Here is a 17,877-nt window from a genome sequence, read left to right on the forward strand (position 1 = left end):
GTGGCATAAGTGGTGTGAAAGGAATTTGTAAACTGTAAAGAGCCAAGCATTGTCGTTCTTACACTGGCATTTCTTATTGTATTACCTTAAAACATTCTCGTTACTTTTTTTTCCTGTACCTCTGGGAAATTTTGCTTTTGAGATTATCTTTTTAGGTCTTGACCACATAATCTTTTCATTCTCAATTTCTCCATCTCTGGTCTGTATTCTGTTCTTTTTACCCTGTACCATATTATCTCACAACTTCCACAAAATTCGTTTACTCTTTTCTCCTCCACCTGTGGTCACATCAATGTACTTTTGGACACCTGACTCAGCTTGCTGATTTCTAGACCTCTTTCTACCTCATTAATTAATTACTTCATCTGTTAAATAAGGAAGTGGTTCTGAATCTTTACAGCTTTAACATTGTTAGAAATAATCAAATAACAAGCAGCTTAACTATCCAACACTAAGTTATGCTCATTTGATGGACTACTGTGGTAACACTGAAAAATACGTTTAGGAAGAATTTATAATAATGTAGAAAATGCTGTAAATGAGAAGAGGGTATGACATTGTACATACAGTAAGATCTCAGGACTGAAAGGAAATACTCCAAAATTTAAACAAAAAGTAACAGTGGTTTCAGTCCCTTTGTCTTAGTCAGTCTGTGTCTTAGATAGTGGGTTTTGTCCCAGACATTTACAGAGTGTTGACCTCAGTGCTAGGCACTTAGGGATGCAACCTAAGCAAAAAACAATTAGTAAAGATGCAAGGCATCATATAATAAATACCCAAAAAAGGTACAGACACATTCTTTGGCTGTTGAAAGCACCTTCTGGCCAAGGAAATTGGATTTCCCAGATCTCCTAGGAAAGCAGTGAAGTTCATTCAGTTCATGCCTTGTATCTTTGCAGAAAGCCTACGTGTAGATTCCTTAGAAACTCACTTGGGATAACTGAAAATTCCTGTTGTGCATCTGAAGCAGTGTAGAGGCCTGGGAGTCTAGGACTAGAAAAACAAAGACTTCAGTTAAATCCCCGCCCCATCACTGATCTGATCTGTGGCCTTGAGCAAGTTAATGCTTCGATCCTTAGCTGCCCTTGGATAGTAGGTAGTGCCTTCTTTGCCAACCTCGGAATCTTGTTGTCAGAGTCAGTTGAGATATACTGAAGTGAATTCATTGAAAGGCACGACTGTCTATTTAGATGCCATGTATTTATAGCTATTGTAATTGATAGGATCAGAATTCCATATTTGTCCTGTGTGCTGCCCAACAGAATGGAGTCTGATTGGTGTCCGTGATATTTGAAGGCCTTTTTAGGTCCAGAAAATGTTGTTGGGATGTGTGTTGGATGAGAGACTGGAGCATAGATCCTGAAGAAAAGCACGGGTTGGGCATTTGTTTTGAGGGAGGGGAGAGAAATGTTGGGCATCCGGAAACCTTGGGAAGGTAAGGAGCTCTGCAATATACTTGACCCAACAATTCTCTTTCTGGGAATTTATCCTGTAGGTATACTGTCACGTACACATACGGTGTGTGTTACAAGGTTAGCTATTTCAGCATGGTTTGTGGTAGCAAATATTAGAAACAACCTAAGTTTCCATCAGGAAAGGGCAGGTTAAATAAACTAGGGTATATCCATCTAATGGAATACTCTACAGGTATAAAAATGAATGAGGAAGCACAGATCTTTAAGAGAATATTGCTAAGTAGAAGAACAACGTCTAGTACAGTGCTGGAGTATGCTACCTTTTGTGTAAAAGAGACAAACAAGAACATACCTCTATTCTTACTTGTATATGCATAAAGAAATTCTAGAAGGGTATCTAGAAACTAGTAGTAATATTAACCTGGGGGTAGGATGAGGGTCTGGGGGATAGATGAGAGAGTGTGTGTGTTTATTTTTTTATTTTTGAACCATGTAAATGTATTACTTATTCAAAAATTAAAAGGTTTTTTGAAAAAGGAAAGAAACTACCTTTGCCATCTGAGGGCAGGTGAGATTGCGGAGGACATGTTGAATAGTTCATACATTATGACTATCAGGTCATATAATATGTGGAAATTTATTTGGATAATAGAACCGTTTGTTTCTTTTAGGTTTATGGTCAAGGTTTAAAAAGAGATGTTTTAAGCTTATCCGGAAGATGCCTATTATTGGTCGTAAGGTAAGCAGAATCCTGTAGATTTTCCCTACCGCCTCCTACCCCCATGGTCATCAGACCTCTTTCTGTATAGTCACTGAAACTAGAAGTTCAAGGGGGCTGGGTGAGTTTTGTCCCCCACCTCCAAGAAACATTCCACAATGTCTGGAGACATTTTTGGATATCACAAGAGGAGGTGGGTGCTGTCGGCATCTAGTGGATAGGGGACAGGGACGCTGCTGAACACCCTCCAGTGCACAGGTCAGCCTCCACAGCAGAGGACTGGCTGACTCAAAATAGCAGAAGTGCCAAGAATGAGAAGGCTGACCCAGCCCTTTCTCCAATGTATCTGACCGAAGGAGAAAGATGCTATTCAGGAGAAATTTGAAATTCGACAACCTGACAGAAGTGACATGAAGCTTTGGAGCAATATTTGGCTGAATTTAGATACTTATCAGGGATTGAGTGCTTACATGGTTTAGATCAGGGTTGGCAAACACTTCCTGTAAAGGGCTAGGTATGAAGCATTTTAGACGTTGCAGGCCCTGCCATGTCTGCCACAGCTCCTCACCCCTGCCCTTGCAGAGGGAAAGCAGTGATAGTACGATGGGTAGAGGAATGAGCCTGGCTGCGTTCCAGTGAGATTCTCTTTACAAAAACAGGCACAGGCCAAATTCAGCCTATAGTTTGATTTGGCCTGTAGTTTGCTGATCCCAGGTTTAGAAACTTAGAGCAGAGCCATTCTCTTGCTCTTTGTTCATGTCTGTAGTCTAGTACATTCCCTTCACTGGATCCTCTCTATCCTCGTCCACGCTCAGGATGCAACAGTCACGTCTGTGCCCTTCCCACAGCTTCTTTATCACAGGTGAACATAAGCAGGGCAGGCCCCACTGCAGGCTGTAAGGAACGCACATGATCCTTGATGGCTTCATCTTCCTTGCTTCCCTGCCCTGCCCCTCAGCTTCGCGGCAAGCTTTCTTTCACTTTTGGCTTTCAGTTCCTTTTCCCCTTTCTTGGCCAAACCAGAAAAGATGGCAGTTACCTTTTTAGCCTTTGACTGAAGTCCATTCAGACCCCTGTGCTAAGTCTCCCAGGACTTTGTATTTTCAGGTTCATTTCCTGTGGGGAAGTGGAAGGAATAACTGGGGTGGAGAAGGAGCATGAGGGCTTTTATTTGACCTCTAATCATATTAAGTCCTAAAATTAAATCTACTTTAGTCCTTAGAAAATGAAGGGTAGGGGAGACGGAAGATGGAAAGGATGGACTGATCACAAAGGATAATAGCTTTTCCCCATATTATTCCCTGTATTTTTTTTTTTATTCCCTGTATTTTTTCTGCCTTTATTCATCACATTTTTCTCCTTCAGTTTCAGATTTTGAGACAAATAAACGCTGGGGTTCCAGAACCCATTAAATGTATATGATAACAGAATTGGAAGGTACTTAGAAACTGTATAATCACCTTTCAATTTTTAGATGCAGGTTTTGAGGCGCAGAGACAAAAGTTACTTGTTTTGAGTGAGTGTGTGTGTCCCTCTGTCATTCACTGAGCACCTGCTCAGGGTCAGGTACTATTCTGGGCGCTGGGGACACAGTGGTGAACAAGGCCAAGTCCTTCCTCCATAGAATCTATATTTCAGTACTAAGGAAAGACAGAAAATGAGTGAGTAAACAAATACATAAGAATTTCACTTTGAAATAAATGCTGTGAAGTAATTAAAATGCAGTGGAGGTTCTGAGGCAAGAATTGGGGTGAGGATGTGTTTGCTGTGCTTTCTGACCTGCCTCTCTATCATTTCTGTCTGCTTCATTACAGCAGCAGCATCTGTGCATGGAAGCTCAGCTTTCATAGTTCTGGTTACATTTATGCAGCATAATTCTTTATTTACAACTTAAAAAATACCTTCATGTCCATCACATGCCCTGGCATTGCCCAGGAGTGTGGACCCTGCTTCCTGCCAATGTCTGCATGTTAGACTTTGCAGACGTGTTTTAAAGGAGAGGCTTTCCCTGTGGTTCCGTTGAGGGCCACGTCTGAGAAGACCCTCTTGGGTTCTAATCATCCATGGCACTTTTCATTACCTGACTTTTAGTTTCTGACTGTGATGCTAAAAATAAGCTCAGGAGAACAGGACACACACACACACCCCATTCCCGGCCTAAGTTTGTTTTGTTCACTGTGTATCTCTGGCCCACAGTAGTAGTTCAACAAATATTTATTAAGTAAGTAAGTGCATGAATGAAAGAAAATGTCTGATGAGGATGGAAACGAAATAACCATAGCTGATAAGTGATGTAGCAGAAAGGACTTCAGCTCCTCCTAGCACTTAAGAGTCAAGCAGTGCAAAGCTGTCAACCCGAGGAGACAGGTGGCAGCCTCCCTGGCTCTTCCCAGCATGTCTCGGGCTTGTGTGTGGGGATTTGTGTAGGGCCTCCAGATGCCTGGTGTGCTCTGGGCGTGCCTTGGTGAAGGAGCTCATCCCTTGCTCAAGCACCAGAATCTGTTTTACTGCTGCTTGGCCTGTTTTCTGGCTACTGTTCATGGTTCTACCTTAGTTTCTTTGGTGCACACACTATAGCTGCTGCCAAGGGTCGAACAAGGTCCAAATACCGCCCTCAGAGAAGTGCTGACTTGGTGAGGTCGTCGTGGCAGAGGAAAAGGGTGGGGGTGGAGTAGGGAGTTGAGTGTCTCTTTGACCTTCAGAGAGAAAGCTGACTTTTCAGACTTCTTAGAGGCTATTGCCCAGGCCAGAAAATAGCTGAATGGTCAAAATGTCACCACACCTTTTTAAGAAAAAATACCATCCTTATTCTGAAGCACTTGTGCAGTGCCCAGCGTTGAGCAGTTGGTTTGGTGTTGTAACTGGTTCTTCTACTCTCCGCGCTGTATTCTTCTAGCTCCCTGTTAACTTTATCTTTCTTATCTTTGGAGATCCAAGATAAGTTGAACAAGACCAAGGAAGATATTAGCAAGAATATGTCATTCCTGAAAGTGGACAAAGATTACGTGAAAGCCCTGCCCTCTCAAGGAATGAGCCCGGCTGCAGTTCTGGAGAAGCTCAAAGAATACAGCTCTATGGGTACGATTCTCAGCAAACATATGCTCCCTGCTTCCTTAATGTGGCTGCCTATTTGGTCATCATTTGATGTTGGCAGAGGTTAAGAAGAGTTCATCCCGGGTGCTTCTATATTCAGGAGGGCCCACTCCCTGTCTCAAAGGCTGAATTTCGGATTTTAAAAACTGTATTTATATAGATTCATCCTTCACCCATAAAGCAAACAAATCTCGGAGATGGTGGAACTTGGTTCCATTTTCTTTTCTAAGCCGGAATAAAATAGACCGATTTGTCTTTTGGAAAGAGAAAGTATCTAATAAAATGAAATACAGATTCATTATAGAAACTGTGAAATCTGTAAAGAGGCACAGAAGAAAATAACAAGTCAGTATAATTTCATCCTCAAAAGAAACACAGATGATATATATGTATCATCTCAGAATGTTAATAGTGTCTTGTGTAATAAGCACACACACGTACATATATGCATGAGCACGTGTGGGAAGGATAAAAGAACTAATAAGTAGCTTAATGTTTAAGAGTACAGCCCGGATTCACTCAGCCTGGATTCACACCTGGTTCAGCCACTTAAAATATGGCCTTGGGTTGGTTACTTAACTTCTCTCTGCCTCTGTTTCTGTCTCTCTACAATGAGGATAATAACAATGATACTTATCTGAAAGGATAATTGTAGAGATTAAATGAGATTATGCATGTAAATATATAATACCTGGCTTATAATAAGTGCTCGATAAGTGTTAATTATTATTAACACAAACATGTTTGTTACAAATTAAGATATTACAAATACCTTTTAAAAATAGGCTTTTTAGTTTGGCATAATTTTAGATTTATAGAAAATTTGCAAAGATAATAGAGAGATTTCCCACATACCCCTTACCCAGCTTCTCCTGATGTTAACATCTAAGATAACCATGGTACATTTGTCAAAACTAAAAAATTAACATCGGTACAGTGCTATTGACTAAACTACAGATTCTCTTCCTGTTTCACCAGTTTTTCTATAATGTCCTTTTTCCTGTTCTAGGATCTAGTCCAGGATACCATATTACATTTTTAAATTTCTAATTGAAATCTGTTGAATTTTTGACATCAGATGGTACAAAACTCGATACAGTGCAGGATTTATATATGATATAAAGCAAGGATTAGCATTCTCTGAGGCCTGTGTATTAAAGATTTCTATGATTATGAGGGCTGGTTAGCTGCCCTATATTTCCTTCCCTTCCATTTTTAAGTCACTGTCCATTGCCATACTCTGTAGCCCCAGTAAAATAACAGGAAATAAAACCATATATCCTGCTATTGAAATGCTGGTGACCTCTGGTCTGAAGACATACATGGCACAGACCAGTGTCCTCTAAAGAAAGAGGGAAGGTCAGACTGGCCACAAGCTGGCAGATCACGTGAGAATGAGGGGTTTTTCGGGATATTCACTACTCAGTCTTCTGCTCTCCTTGGAACTGCAGATCTTGGCTTTGTAGAGCCCATGGCAACAGTTTTCAGTTAGGGTGCTTCTGTAATTCTCACTACCCATTTTCAATAGGGCACAGCCATGTTGTCCTAAAAGGACCTGAGACACCCACATGAACAGATTTGTTGGTATTGTAGAGTGTCTCTGGAGGGGGGCACCTCAGACAGGAAGTGGAAAGTCGGACCTTACATTCTGGTCAGGAACCTGTCCTCTGAGCCTTCTCCCAGTGACGGCTGTGTTCCTGATGCTGAGTGCTGCAGCAGAGGTTGCTGGAAGCAGGTGGCTAATTCTGTATGGGTTTCCAGGCTTGTCTGAAGGAGGGGTCCCTGAGGACAGGATGCCAGTGGTTCATATCTCACCACGATTTGTCTAGTCAGGGATTCAGTTCCCTGGCTCCAGCTCTGGTGATAGTTAGTTTATGGAAATTCTGCACCTTCACCTTACTCTTTTCTGCTAACTCTGCTCATAGCAGTTCCCACACTTCCTTTGACTGGCTAAGAAGGGGGAGAAGAAGGAAGCCACTGCCAAAACAGGTCAAGCTGAGCCGTACAGAGAACAGAAAAGGAGTACAGATAAAGGGAAATTGTTCTGCTGCTCGAAGGCAGCTGGGGATGGTGACATTATTATTGGACTGTCTTTACTGTACCTAGATGCTGTTAATACCTTTTTCACACTGTTGTTGATGGTAATTGTTGACCTTTCATCTTTATTTTGCTGTGATAGCTCTTTATTGGAGTTCTTTTTCTTGGTTTTATGTAAGAACACCTTTGGGTTTCCACTCCAACTTGTTTTTTCTTTTGTACACAGAGGAGTTTCTTCCTATTTCTTCTTTATTAGAACCTGTCTTCCCAAAGGCTCGTGCTTACTGATCCAGTGGTCTTCCCTTTCTCTGTAGATGTCTTGTGGCAAGAAGGGAAGGCCTCCGGAGCGGTGTACAGTGGGGAGAAGGAGCTCACTGAACTCCTTGTGAAGGTGAGCGAGTGCCCAGTACTTGCAGGGAGTGTGTGGCCCTGCCACTTTAGATTACCGCATTTTTTCCTCCTTATTTTTGTAATTAAAAAAAAATTACTTAATGAAAGTTTATTGTTAAAATAAAACTAAAGAGGTTTAGAAAGTGTCTCTTTACCCAGACATAGGCGAATATGCATAATATCGATCAAAGACATCTTCAATCTGTAAAAAAGTAAAATGTGACTTGTGTTTCCAGGCTTCACAGACGCCCTGTGTAGAAGGCAGATACTAGGGAAGGTAGTCCATCATTTGAGATTATTAATGACAAGGTATATTTTGTTGGATCAGAAGAGACAAGGGATGGAAACTGGGTCATAATTTCCTGTACTACATGAGTCTCAAATCACATGATCTGAGAATGAGCAGTGGTCTCAATTATAATTCAAATAATTCTCATTTTTTGTTGCCTTTAAAATTGCCTTTAGCTTCTTCCACTTCTAATCAGATTTATTTTTTAAACCCCACTTTGTCGTATAAAATTGGCATTGGACTGCTGGTCTCTAAGGTCTTTGTGTTTGATTATTGTAACTATGAAACTGTGCAGACCTTACTAAATATTCTAGGTTTTGCTCAGCTGTATCTTGACAGAATACCCTGACCTTACTTCTAGGCTTAAGAATCTTTCAGTGGCTTCCCATTATCTACAGGACAAAAGTCAGGCTGCCCATGCAGCAGAAAATACAAGTCCCTTCGTGAGCCAGCTCCCACCTGTTTTTTTCAACCGTTCCTGTTATTTTCCCTCATGAATACTAACCACTGCCTTTTCTCTTTACTGAGTACACCTTGCTCCTACGTTGTTTTCCTTTCCCTCCTGTTCTAAGTGATGAATTCCTATTCATGTCTCAAGGTTCCACTGAACAGATAACCTCCAGACCACTCAGGATGTTCGTTATTCCCTCTTTAAGGCCCGTTACCCTCATGTACGTATGTACATCTGGTATCGCGCTTAAAATAGTTAAAGTGCTTCGCATGCGTTATCTTATTTACTTATGGCTAGAACCCCATCAGGTAGGTACTATGATTATCCCCTTTAGCGTATGAGGAAACTGAGCCTCAGAGAGGTTATCTGACCTAAGAATACACAGCTAGAAGTGACAGGTAAAGCTAAGATTTCAAACTGGGGCTGTTTGGTGTTTTAGTCTGTGCTTTTAACCGCATTTATACTTCCTCTCTTACCACATTGTAAAATAATTTTTATGCCTGCCTGTCTCCCCCAGTATATTTTGATCTTCTTTAGATTGGGGAACATATCTTACCATTTTCCCAGTTTCTAGTGTTGTGTCTGATACCTAGAAACTTTTGTTTGTTGCATGATTCTTTTTTTTTATACAATGTAATCGTCTTCACATCTGCTTGCATTTCTCTGCAGGCTTATGGAGATTTTGCATGGAGTAATCCGCTGCATCCAGATATCTTCCCAGGACTACGTAAGATAGAAGCAGAGATTGTGAGGATGGCTTGTTCCCTATTCAATGGGGGACCAGATTCCTGTGGATGTGTAAGTATATGCAGGTGGCATCCTATAATCTGATTTTTTTAGCTTAAAATGGAAGAGTTTATTCAAAACATTTTATTACACAAGTAATACATGATTATTGTAGGAAGATCGAGATTAACAGCGATTTTTAAAGGTTATGATTTTGTAATTCATGGAGTATCAACATTTTGGTAAATATCTTCTAGATATTTTTTCTCTTCAGTCTTTTATTTTGAAAAACTTTAAACTTACATTAAGTTGTCAGAATAGTTTAAAGAACATCCTAGATTCACTAAATATAAATATTTTGTCATATCTGCTCTCTCCTCCTCTTTCTCTCCCTCCCTTTCTTCCACCCACCTACCTACCTAGCCACTTATCTATATAATTTTTTCAAACCATCCCATAGTTTTTTGATATACTTGTTTTGCTTGAGCTGGATGTTTATTATTTTGCTATAAATTGAATCTCAGTTGGTTTAGGAATAAAGGAAGAGGGTGTCATTGTATTTAAAGATGCACATGAGGATTCCTTCTTTCAACTATTCTTTCCAGTAGATGTTTGTTGGTTTTCCTAAACTGTGATTGATAAACTTCTGTTGAGGTTTGGTACCACAAACTGATCTTGCCTTCTCTAGAAAAAGGTAAATTTCATCTTATCAGGATAGGTAGATTTAACCCAGAGTGCTGTAATGGTAACCTAGGGGTGCTAATCCTATCATACCAAATACTTTTGTAATCATTAGAAAGTCTGCAGATTTAACTTTGAAGGGCCCATCCCAAGACGAGAACATTTTAAAGTTACTTTTTTGTTTTTTCCCTATAAGCAGCATTAGGTTTTACTTTTTTTTTTTTAACATCTTTATTGGGGTATTAATTGCTTTACAATGGTGTGTTAGTTTCTGCTTTATAACAAAGTGAATCAGTTATACATATACATATGTTCCCATATCTCTTCCCTCTTGCTTCTCCCTCCCTCCCACCCTCCCTATCCCACCCCTCCAGGCGGTCACAAAGCACCAAGCTGATCTCCCTGTGCTATGCGGCTGCTTCCCACTAGCTATCTACCTTACGTTTAGTAGTGTATATATGTTCATGCCTCTCTCTCGTTTTGTCTCAGCTCACCCTTCCCCCTCCCCATATCCTCAAGTCCGTTCTCTAGTAGGTTTGTGTCTTTATTCCTGTCTTACCCCTAGGTTCTTCATGACATTTTTTTCCTTAAATTCCATATATATGTGTTAGCATACGGTATTTGTCTTTCTCTTTCTGACTTACTTCACTCTGTATGACAGACTCTAGGTCTATCCACCTCATTACAAATAGCTCAATTTCCTTTCTTTTTATGGCTAATATTCCATTGTATATATGTGCTACATCTTCTTTATCCGTTCATCCGATGATGGGCACTTAGGTTGTTTCCATCTCCGGGCTATTGTAAATAGAGCTGCAGTGAACATTTTGGTACATGACTCTTTTTGAATTATGGTTTTCTCACGGTATATGCCCAGTAGTGGGATTGCTGGGTCATATGGTAGTTCTATTTGTAGTTTTTTAAGGAACCTCCATACTGTTCTCCATAGTGGCTGTACCAATTCACATTCCCACCAGCAGTGCAAGAGTGTTCCCTTTTCTCCACACCCTCTCCAGCATTTATTGTTTCTAGATTTTTTGATGATGGCCATTCTGACTGGTGTGAGATGATATCTCATTGTAGTTTTGATTTGCATTTCTCTAATGATTAATGATGTTGAGCATTCTTTCATGTGTTTGTTGGCAGTCTGTATATCTTCTTTGGAGAAATGTCTATTTAGGTCTTCTGCCCATTTTTGGATTGGGTTGTTTGTTTTTTGTTATTGAGCTGCATGAGCTGCTTGTAAATTTTGGAAATTAATCCTTTGTTAGTTGCTTCAGTTGCAAATATTTTCTCTCATTCTGAGGGTTGTCTTTTGGTCTTGTTTATGGTTTCCTTTGCTGTGCAAAAGCTTTGAAGTTTCATTAGGTCCCATTTGTTTATTTTTGTTTTTATTTCCATTTCTCTAGGAGGTGGGTCAAAAAGGATCTTGCTGTGATTTATGTCATAGAGTGTTCTGCCTATGTTTTCCTCTAAGAGTTTGATAGTTTCTGGCCTTACATTTAGGTCTTTAATCCATTTTGAGCTTATTTTTGTGTATGGTGTTAGGGAGTGATCTAATCTCACACTTTTACATGTAGCTGTCCAGTTTTCCCAGCACCACTTATTGAAGAGGCTGTCCTTTCTCCACTGTACATTCCTGCCTCCTTTATCAAAGATAAGGTGACCATATGTGCGTGGGTTTATCTCTGGACTTTCTATCCTGTTCCACTGATCTATCTTTCTGTTTTTGTGCCAGTACCATACTGCCTTGATTACTGTAGCTTTGTAGTATAGTCTGAAGTCAGGGAGCCTGATTCCTCCAGCTCCGTTTTTCTTTCTCAAGATTGCTTTGGCTATTTGGTGTCTTTTGTGTTTCCATACAAATTGTGAAATTTTTTATTCTAGTTCTGTGAAAAATGCCAGTGGTAGTTTGATAGGGATTGCATTGAATCTGTAGATTGCTTTGGGTAGTATAGTCATTTTCACAATGTTGATTCTTCCAATCCAAGAACATGGTATATCTCTCCATTTACTTTTAAGTTGGCACCATGAAAAATCAACATGTTCAAATACTCAGTAGCTAACAAAACTGGTATTCCTGGCATTCATTTTCCCCCCAAAAGTTCCAAAACTGTTACAAACCAACCATAATCTAGCAGTGGGTTCCCTTATGGCATTTAGCTGAATGGGATGATGTAGAGGGGAGATGCCAGTATACGTACAGTACGTGGGTATTCTTCTGTGCCATTAGACTCTTGATGAACTTTTTTTTTTTAAGCCTCACTAAATATTTTTTTAAATAATTTCTTCTGAAGATCAGTTGCTCAGTTTACTTTTTTTTTTAATGGAGTATAGTTGCTTTACAGTGTTGTGTTAGTTTCTGCTGTACAACGAAGTGGATCAGCTATATGTATACCTATATCCCCTCCCTCTTGGACCTCCCTTCCACCCCCCACCCCGCCGAATCCCACCCATCTAGGTCATCACAGAGCACCGAGCTGAGCTCCCTGTGCTATACAGCAGGTTCCCACCAGCCGTCTGTTTTACGCGTGGTAGTGTATATATATCAATCCTAACCTCCCAATTCGTCCCACCCTCCCCATCCCCCTCTGTGTCTACATGTCCGTTCTCTACATATGTGTCTCTATTCCTGCCCTGAAAATAGGTTCATCTGTACCATTTTTCTAGATTCCACATATATGCGTTAATATATGATATTTGTTTTTCTCTTTCTGACTTCACTCTGTATGACAGGCTCTGTGAACTTTTAAGAGACCACAGTTTAAACAAGCACAAAAACACTTTGGCCTTATCCAGTGAAGTTGAAGATACCTATATCTTATGACCCTGATATGCCACTACTTGGGATATATTCTAGAAAAACGTACATGTGTGTATCAGGATAGATGTATATTCATAGCAACATTGTTCATGATAGCTAAAAACTGGAAATAATTCAAATGCTTATCAACAGTGGGGTGGATGAATCAGAATAGTGTGTGTGTGTCAGTCTATTGTAGCTGTCACTCAGAATGATACTCAAATTACTCCATTTTTGGCCAGTGGCAACTTCTTAATTTTGGCTCCTGGGTCTTTTTGCATGAATCAAGTAGTCTTTGCAAACTTCCTTTCTTTCCTTCTTTTTTTTGGAACAATTTTTTTGTTTTTTGCGGTACACGGGCCTCTCCTTGCTGTGGCCTCTCCTGCTGCGGAGCACAGGCTCCGGACGTGCAGGCCCAGTGGCCATGGCTCACGGGCCCAGCCGCTCCGCGGCATGTGGGATCCTCCCAGACCGGGGCACAAACCCGTGTCCCCTGCATCGGCAGGCGGACTCTCAACCACTGCGCCACCAGGGAAGCCCTGGACAAAATATTTTTATTTGATGAGATATTCCAGGTTTACCTTTTACATTTCCTGCTCCAGACCCAGAATCAGCCGTTCATTCAAGGAGCCCTAGTTCATTTATAGCCATGTAAAATATTTACATGGTTCCTAAGTCAAATTTATGGAATAAGACAGTTTTAAAAATTAACCAGAATAAAACCTGGAGAGACAAATAGAAAGTTAAGAGACATGAATGATAGAGTGAGAAAGGCTAACACACCTCTAGTTGGTATTTAAAAGCAGCCAGAAGACATAGATAACCTGTAAAGGTTTAACTTTTAGAACGACTGATATTCTCAATAGCAACAATGGCTGGGGCAGTTGCGGTTAGAAGAAAGATGGGCTATGAGTTGAGAATTGTTGGAGCTGGGTGATACATGCAGGGGTTTTATTAATTCCCCCTTTAGCTGTGTATAATCCACTCTTTAGTTCTTCCATTGGGTTTTTAAATTTCATTTACTGTGTTTTTCATTCTTGAGAATTCTGTTTGGTTCTTCTTTTAATTTGCTGGTTGTTCTTTGTAGTCCCTTTCCTTGTCTTATGCTTTGTTTATTTAAATATATTACACATAATTATTTTATAGTCTATGTCTGATAATTCCATTCTTCATGAGCCTTACCTGTCTTTTTCTGCTGGTTTCACTTATGCTGTCTTGTATCCTTATATTTGTGTTTGTTTTTTGTTTTTTTCTGTGAGTCACTCATTTTCTTGGAAACTTAACTTTGAGGCCTAGATTGAAGTTAAGTTCTTCCAGAGAAGATTTGTATTTTTGTATTTACTTCTGTCAGTTACTGGGGATTTGCTGTGAAGTGCTGCCACACTGGAACCAATTTAAATCTGATTTTCAGCTCACAGTTTTGTACTATGGAAGTAGTCTGAACTCAGACCACAAACTCGAATAAAAGCTGTCTTGGCATACATTCTTGAGAGATCCTTATTTTTCTTTACCCTGAGCATCTGGGTTGAGAAAAGTAATTTTTCTTGCTGTTCTCTTCTGTACCAGCGGGGTTTATTTCTTGTACTGCTAAGAGTGTGGGTGAAGTCTCTGTTTTCAGCCATCGCCTCTTAGATTCCTTATCTTGAGCAGGCCCTACATTTGTTTCCTGTTTATTTGTCAAAGTGGGAGTTTGAGGTCTAGATCTAGGAGTTGGCAATAACCTTCAAAGTTAAAACCAGCTTTGACATTCACTTACCTTGTAGGATTCTTGATTTTGCTTTGTTTGGGGGTTCAGTGTGTTCCTTTATGTTAACTCAGTGGTGGATGTAAAAATATGTTTTAATGTTTTATCAAGCTTTTTTAGTTGTTCTAGTTAGGACGGTTGCCCAAGGTATATAATGTATATTGCTGGAAATCGAAGTTCCATGATTGTTTTTTTCCATGTGGGAGACCTTTGTATACTTGAAAGCCTCTTTCCCCCTGAATCTTCTCTTCACCACAGTTTTCCTAGGATTCTCCGCTTTTCTTAGAGAATATGATTTCACAGATTTCCACCCATGCCCGTCCTTCCTCTCTGCACGCCTTTTGGTTATCTATGACCAGCCAGGTGGACGCAGTTCTGCAAATGTAGAGCAGCACTGAGCTTTCAATCTCTTTCTTATCTGGGTTCACTAAATTTACCTTAAACCTTTCCTCTAAGTCAGTATTTTTACTCTCAGCAGTGTTTAGTCTGTTTCTTGCTGTTCCTAATGTATTCAGTAATTCTGGAATCATGCTACTTGGTACTTTGGGGGTTTTTTCAGGTCTGTGGTCTCATTCTGTTGTTTCAGTGGCCAGTCTTTCAGCTTTTTTCTTGAATTCATGTTCTTATGATAATTGTCCTACAGTGAGAAACAGGAGGAATTTCCTTCTGAGTTGGCCTTTACTTTGCAGGCTACCTTTTTTTCTTTTTATATGTTTGCATAGTTACCATGCCATTTCTTTCATCTTGGCTCGTGCTTCAGTGATTGTCTCTAGACATTCTGTTTGTTCTGATGCGTGATGGGTCATTTCTTGTCTGAGAGGCAAGGCTTGGGTGAAGCTTTGTTCCACCTGTATTAGAATATCTAGGCCTCTTCTGAGATTTTGTTAAAAGTTACCTACCAGAGTTCCCTCTGCCTAGCTGGAAGAGAATAATACTCTTTGGGCTTTATTTCTTTAGCTCATCCTGTATCCCTGGAGTCTTCACTTTTAAAGTGTCAGTCCTGGTGTCCTCTCTCCCCAGGCTGCTTGTTTCTCCCCAGCCGCTATGTCTATCACCCACTCATCTGACAATAAAGACTCCGCCTCCATTTGCTTCTCTGAAGGTTTGGGGGTGTTAATGAGAATTCTCAGGGTTTTGCTGACTTACCCGGACAATTTCCATGTCTTGGAGGAGGGATGAAGAACTGGGTTTTACTCTTTGCTGTGCTTTGGAAACTTGTTTCTTTTTCTCATCATCAGTATTTGAAGTTTATTGTGTTAGATTCCCTCTTTCTTTGTTTGGTTGTTGTTACTGCAGGGTTTTAATGCTTTTTTCCTTTATTCTTGCACATACTGGGGGAGAGAAAATCTGTGAAGTAGTTTCAGTCTTCCATCTTAATCCAGAAATCCAACTCTGGGGGTGGGGGGGTTGCATTGCTACAGTTTAACCATGCCTCTCCCATTAGGACCCTTTTTAGTGCTGTGTCAGGGGTCAGGAGAAGGAAAGACAGAGTCTAAGATCCGCAGTCTCTTCTGATACTTAGACTTTTATAAGAGAACTAATTACCTCTGGGATTATGTGAGTTTCTCTGTTTCTTTCGTTTCTGTCTTTCTGTCTGTCTCTCTCTTGATGAGCCACCTCTGGTGAAGACAGTTCAGAGTTCAGAGGTGGGAAACAAGAAGACACGGCCCACTGGCTGGGCAGTCTTTAGCCTGTTCCCAACTAAGGTATTAAGCTCTTCTCATTCTTTCTTCTTCAACCTTAAACTGTCCTTTTATTAGCTTCATTTGCCCCAGTTAGAACGGGTGAGAGGTGACTTTATTTACTGAAAGAAAGTGTTGCCATGGGAAACAGCCTTGGCTTGCGCAAATGCCATCAGGTCCAAAGAGTATCTGAAAGAAAAATTTCCAAATTTTTCTGTTCTCTTGTTGCTGATTTAGATGTCATATATTAGAGCGAGAGGTTTTAAAAATGTTGAAAGATGTTGACTAACGTAATAAGTAGTTATTGAGGCCTCTGTCTTCTTACTTCAGAATTAGATTTCCATTTTTGGAGGGGTGGTGCCAGGGGTAGAGGGAAATGGGAGAGTAGCAGCATATTTGAACACAGAATTTAGGGATCAGAAATAAAAATTGGAAGTAAAATTTAGGTGTTCCTGCTTTTACAGTCCAAAGTACACTGGTGTTTGCCTAACAGATAATGATGTTGATTGGATTAGTTATTGGACTGAAAATAGGACATGTGAAGTGAGTGAGTGACTAGGGGTTTGGAAATATTTCTGCTTAGGTCATTACTGGACCTTAGTGAGAGATGAGTGCGCCGAGGACTTGATCCCTTCTCGACTTCCTTCACAACTGGCTTGGCTCCTCATGTGATGTTCTGAGGTTTTATGCTGGACCACAGGACATGCCGCGATTTGCAGCGCTGACCTCAACTGTAAGCAGAGAAATGCAGAGACCTACAAACAAGTGTCCTGTACCTGAGTGCAGTGACTTACTGTGTGGATGACGGTCACGTTTCCTGAAGGCTTCCTCAATTACAAAATGACTGACTCTTCTCAGCTAATCTTCCATATAATTCCTGACTACTAGGATTTTTTTATTTTTATTTTTGGCTTCGTTGGGTCTTTGTTGCTGTGCGCGGGCTTTCTCTAGCTGTGGCAAGCGAGGGCTACTCTTTGTTGCAGCGCGCGGGCTTCTCGTTGCGGTGGCTTCTTGTTGCGGAGCACGGGCTATAGACGCGTGGGCTTCAGTAGTTGTGGCTCACGGGCTCTAGAGCGCAGGCTCAGTAGTTGTGGCTCACGGGCTCTAGAGCGCAGGCTTCAGTAGTCGTGGCTCACGGGCTCTAGACCACAGGCTTCAGTAGTCGTGGCTCACAGGCTCTAGAGCGCAGGCTCAGTAGTTGTGGCGCACAGGCTTAGCTGCTCTGCAGCACGTGGGATCTTCCCGGAGCAGGGCTCGAACCCATGTCCCCTGCACTGGCAGGTGGGCTCTTAATCACTGCCACCAGGGAAGTCCCTCCACTGGGATTTTGTATCCTGTGGTATTTTTGTCTTATATGTGGATATTACTTTAGGAAATTTCAGTCATTGCCTGCTCTCATTTCATCTCATGTTAAGTTACACTAAATATGAAAATATAGAAAGTTTTACTTTTTATCAAAAGATGGATGACACTGGATGAATCAGTCTCTCAGTTTGGGGGCTCAGTTTTCTTACCTGTAAAATGGAAAAGCTTTCTAAGATTATATGAATCTTTGGAGATGATAAATCTAAGGAAATATCCACCTAGCTCAGTGCTATGGCTTTTTTTTTCCCTGTTTGTTTTGAAATTATTTCATTCTTAGATGTTATCAAAGGATAGCCAGATGGGTATGACATACCTGTATTGGTCATGGTTTACTGAGAGTCAAATCAGGCATTAAGAAATGTTAACGGAGGGTCTGGTAGGTGTCAGCTACTAGCTAGGTGTCAGGAATATTGTCATGAACAGAACGGTCCCCACCTTCATGAGTTTTGTAGTCCAGTGAGGAAGACAAGATGAATGAAATGA

At 40.7% G+C, this 17,877-nt stretch overlaps 1 protein-coding gene across 1 annotated transcript in view; it reads left to right on the forward strand.

Annotated features, from left to right (window-relative positions):
• SGPL1 (sphingosine-1-phosphate lyase 1) overlaps nucleotides 1–17,877 on the forward strand; it is a 55,779-nt gene that overhangs the window by 24,869 nt on the left and 13,033 nt on the right. The window contains exons 4-7 of the mRNA XM_060125425.1: nucleotides 2,087–2,154; nucleotides 5,064–5,211; nucleotides 7,578–7,654; nucleotides 9,063–9,191. Of these exons, the coding sequence (XP_059981408.1) occupies nucleotides 2,087–2,154; nucleotides 5,064–5,211; nucleotides 7,578–7,654; nucleotides 9,063–9,191 (422 nt within the window). The remainder of the gene's footprint in view (nucleotides 1–2,086; nucleotides 2,155–5,063; nucleotides 5,212–7,577; nucleotides 7,655–9,062; nucleotides 9,192–17,877) is intronic.

This window comes from Lagenorhynchus albirostris, chromosome 16 (assembly GCF_949774975.1).
Source record: "Lagenorhynchus albirostris chromosome 16, mLagAlb1.1, whole genome shotgun sequence".
Taxonomy (NCBI): Eukaryota; Metazoa; Chordata; class Mammalia; order Artiodactyla; family Delphinidae; genus Lagenorhynchus; species Lagenorhynchus albirostris.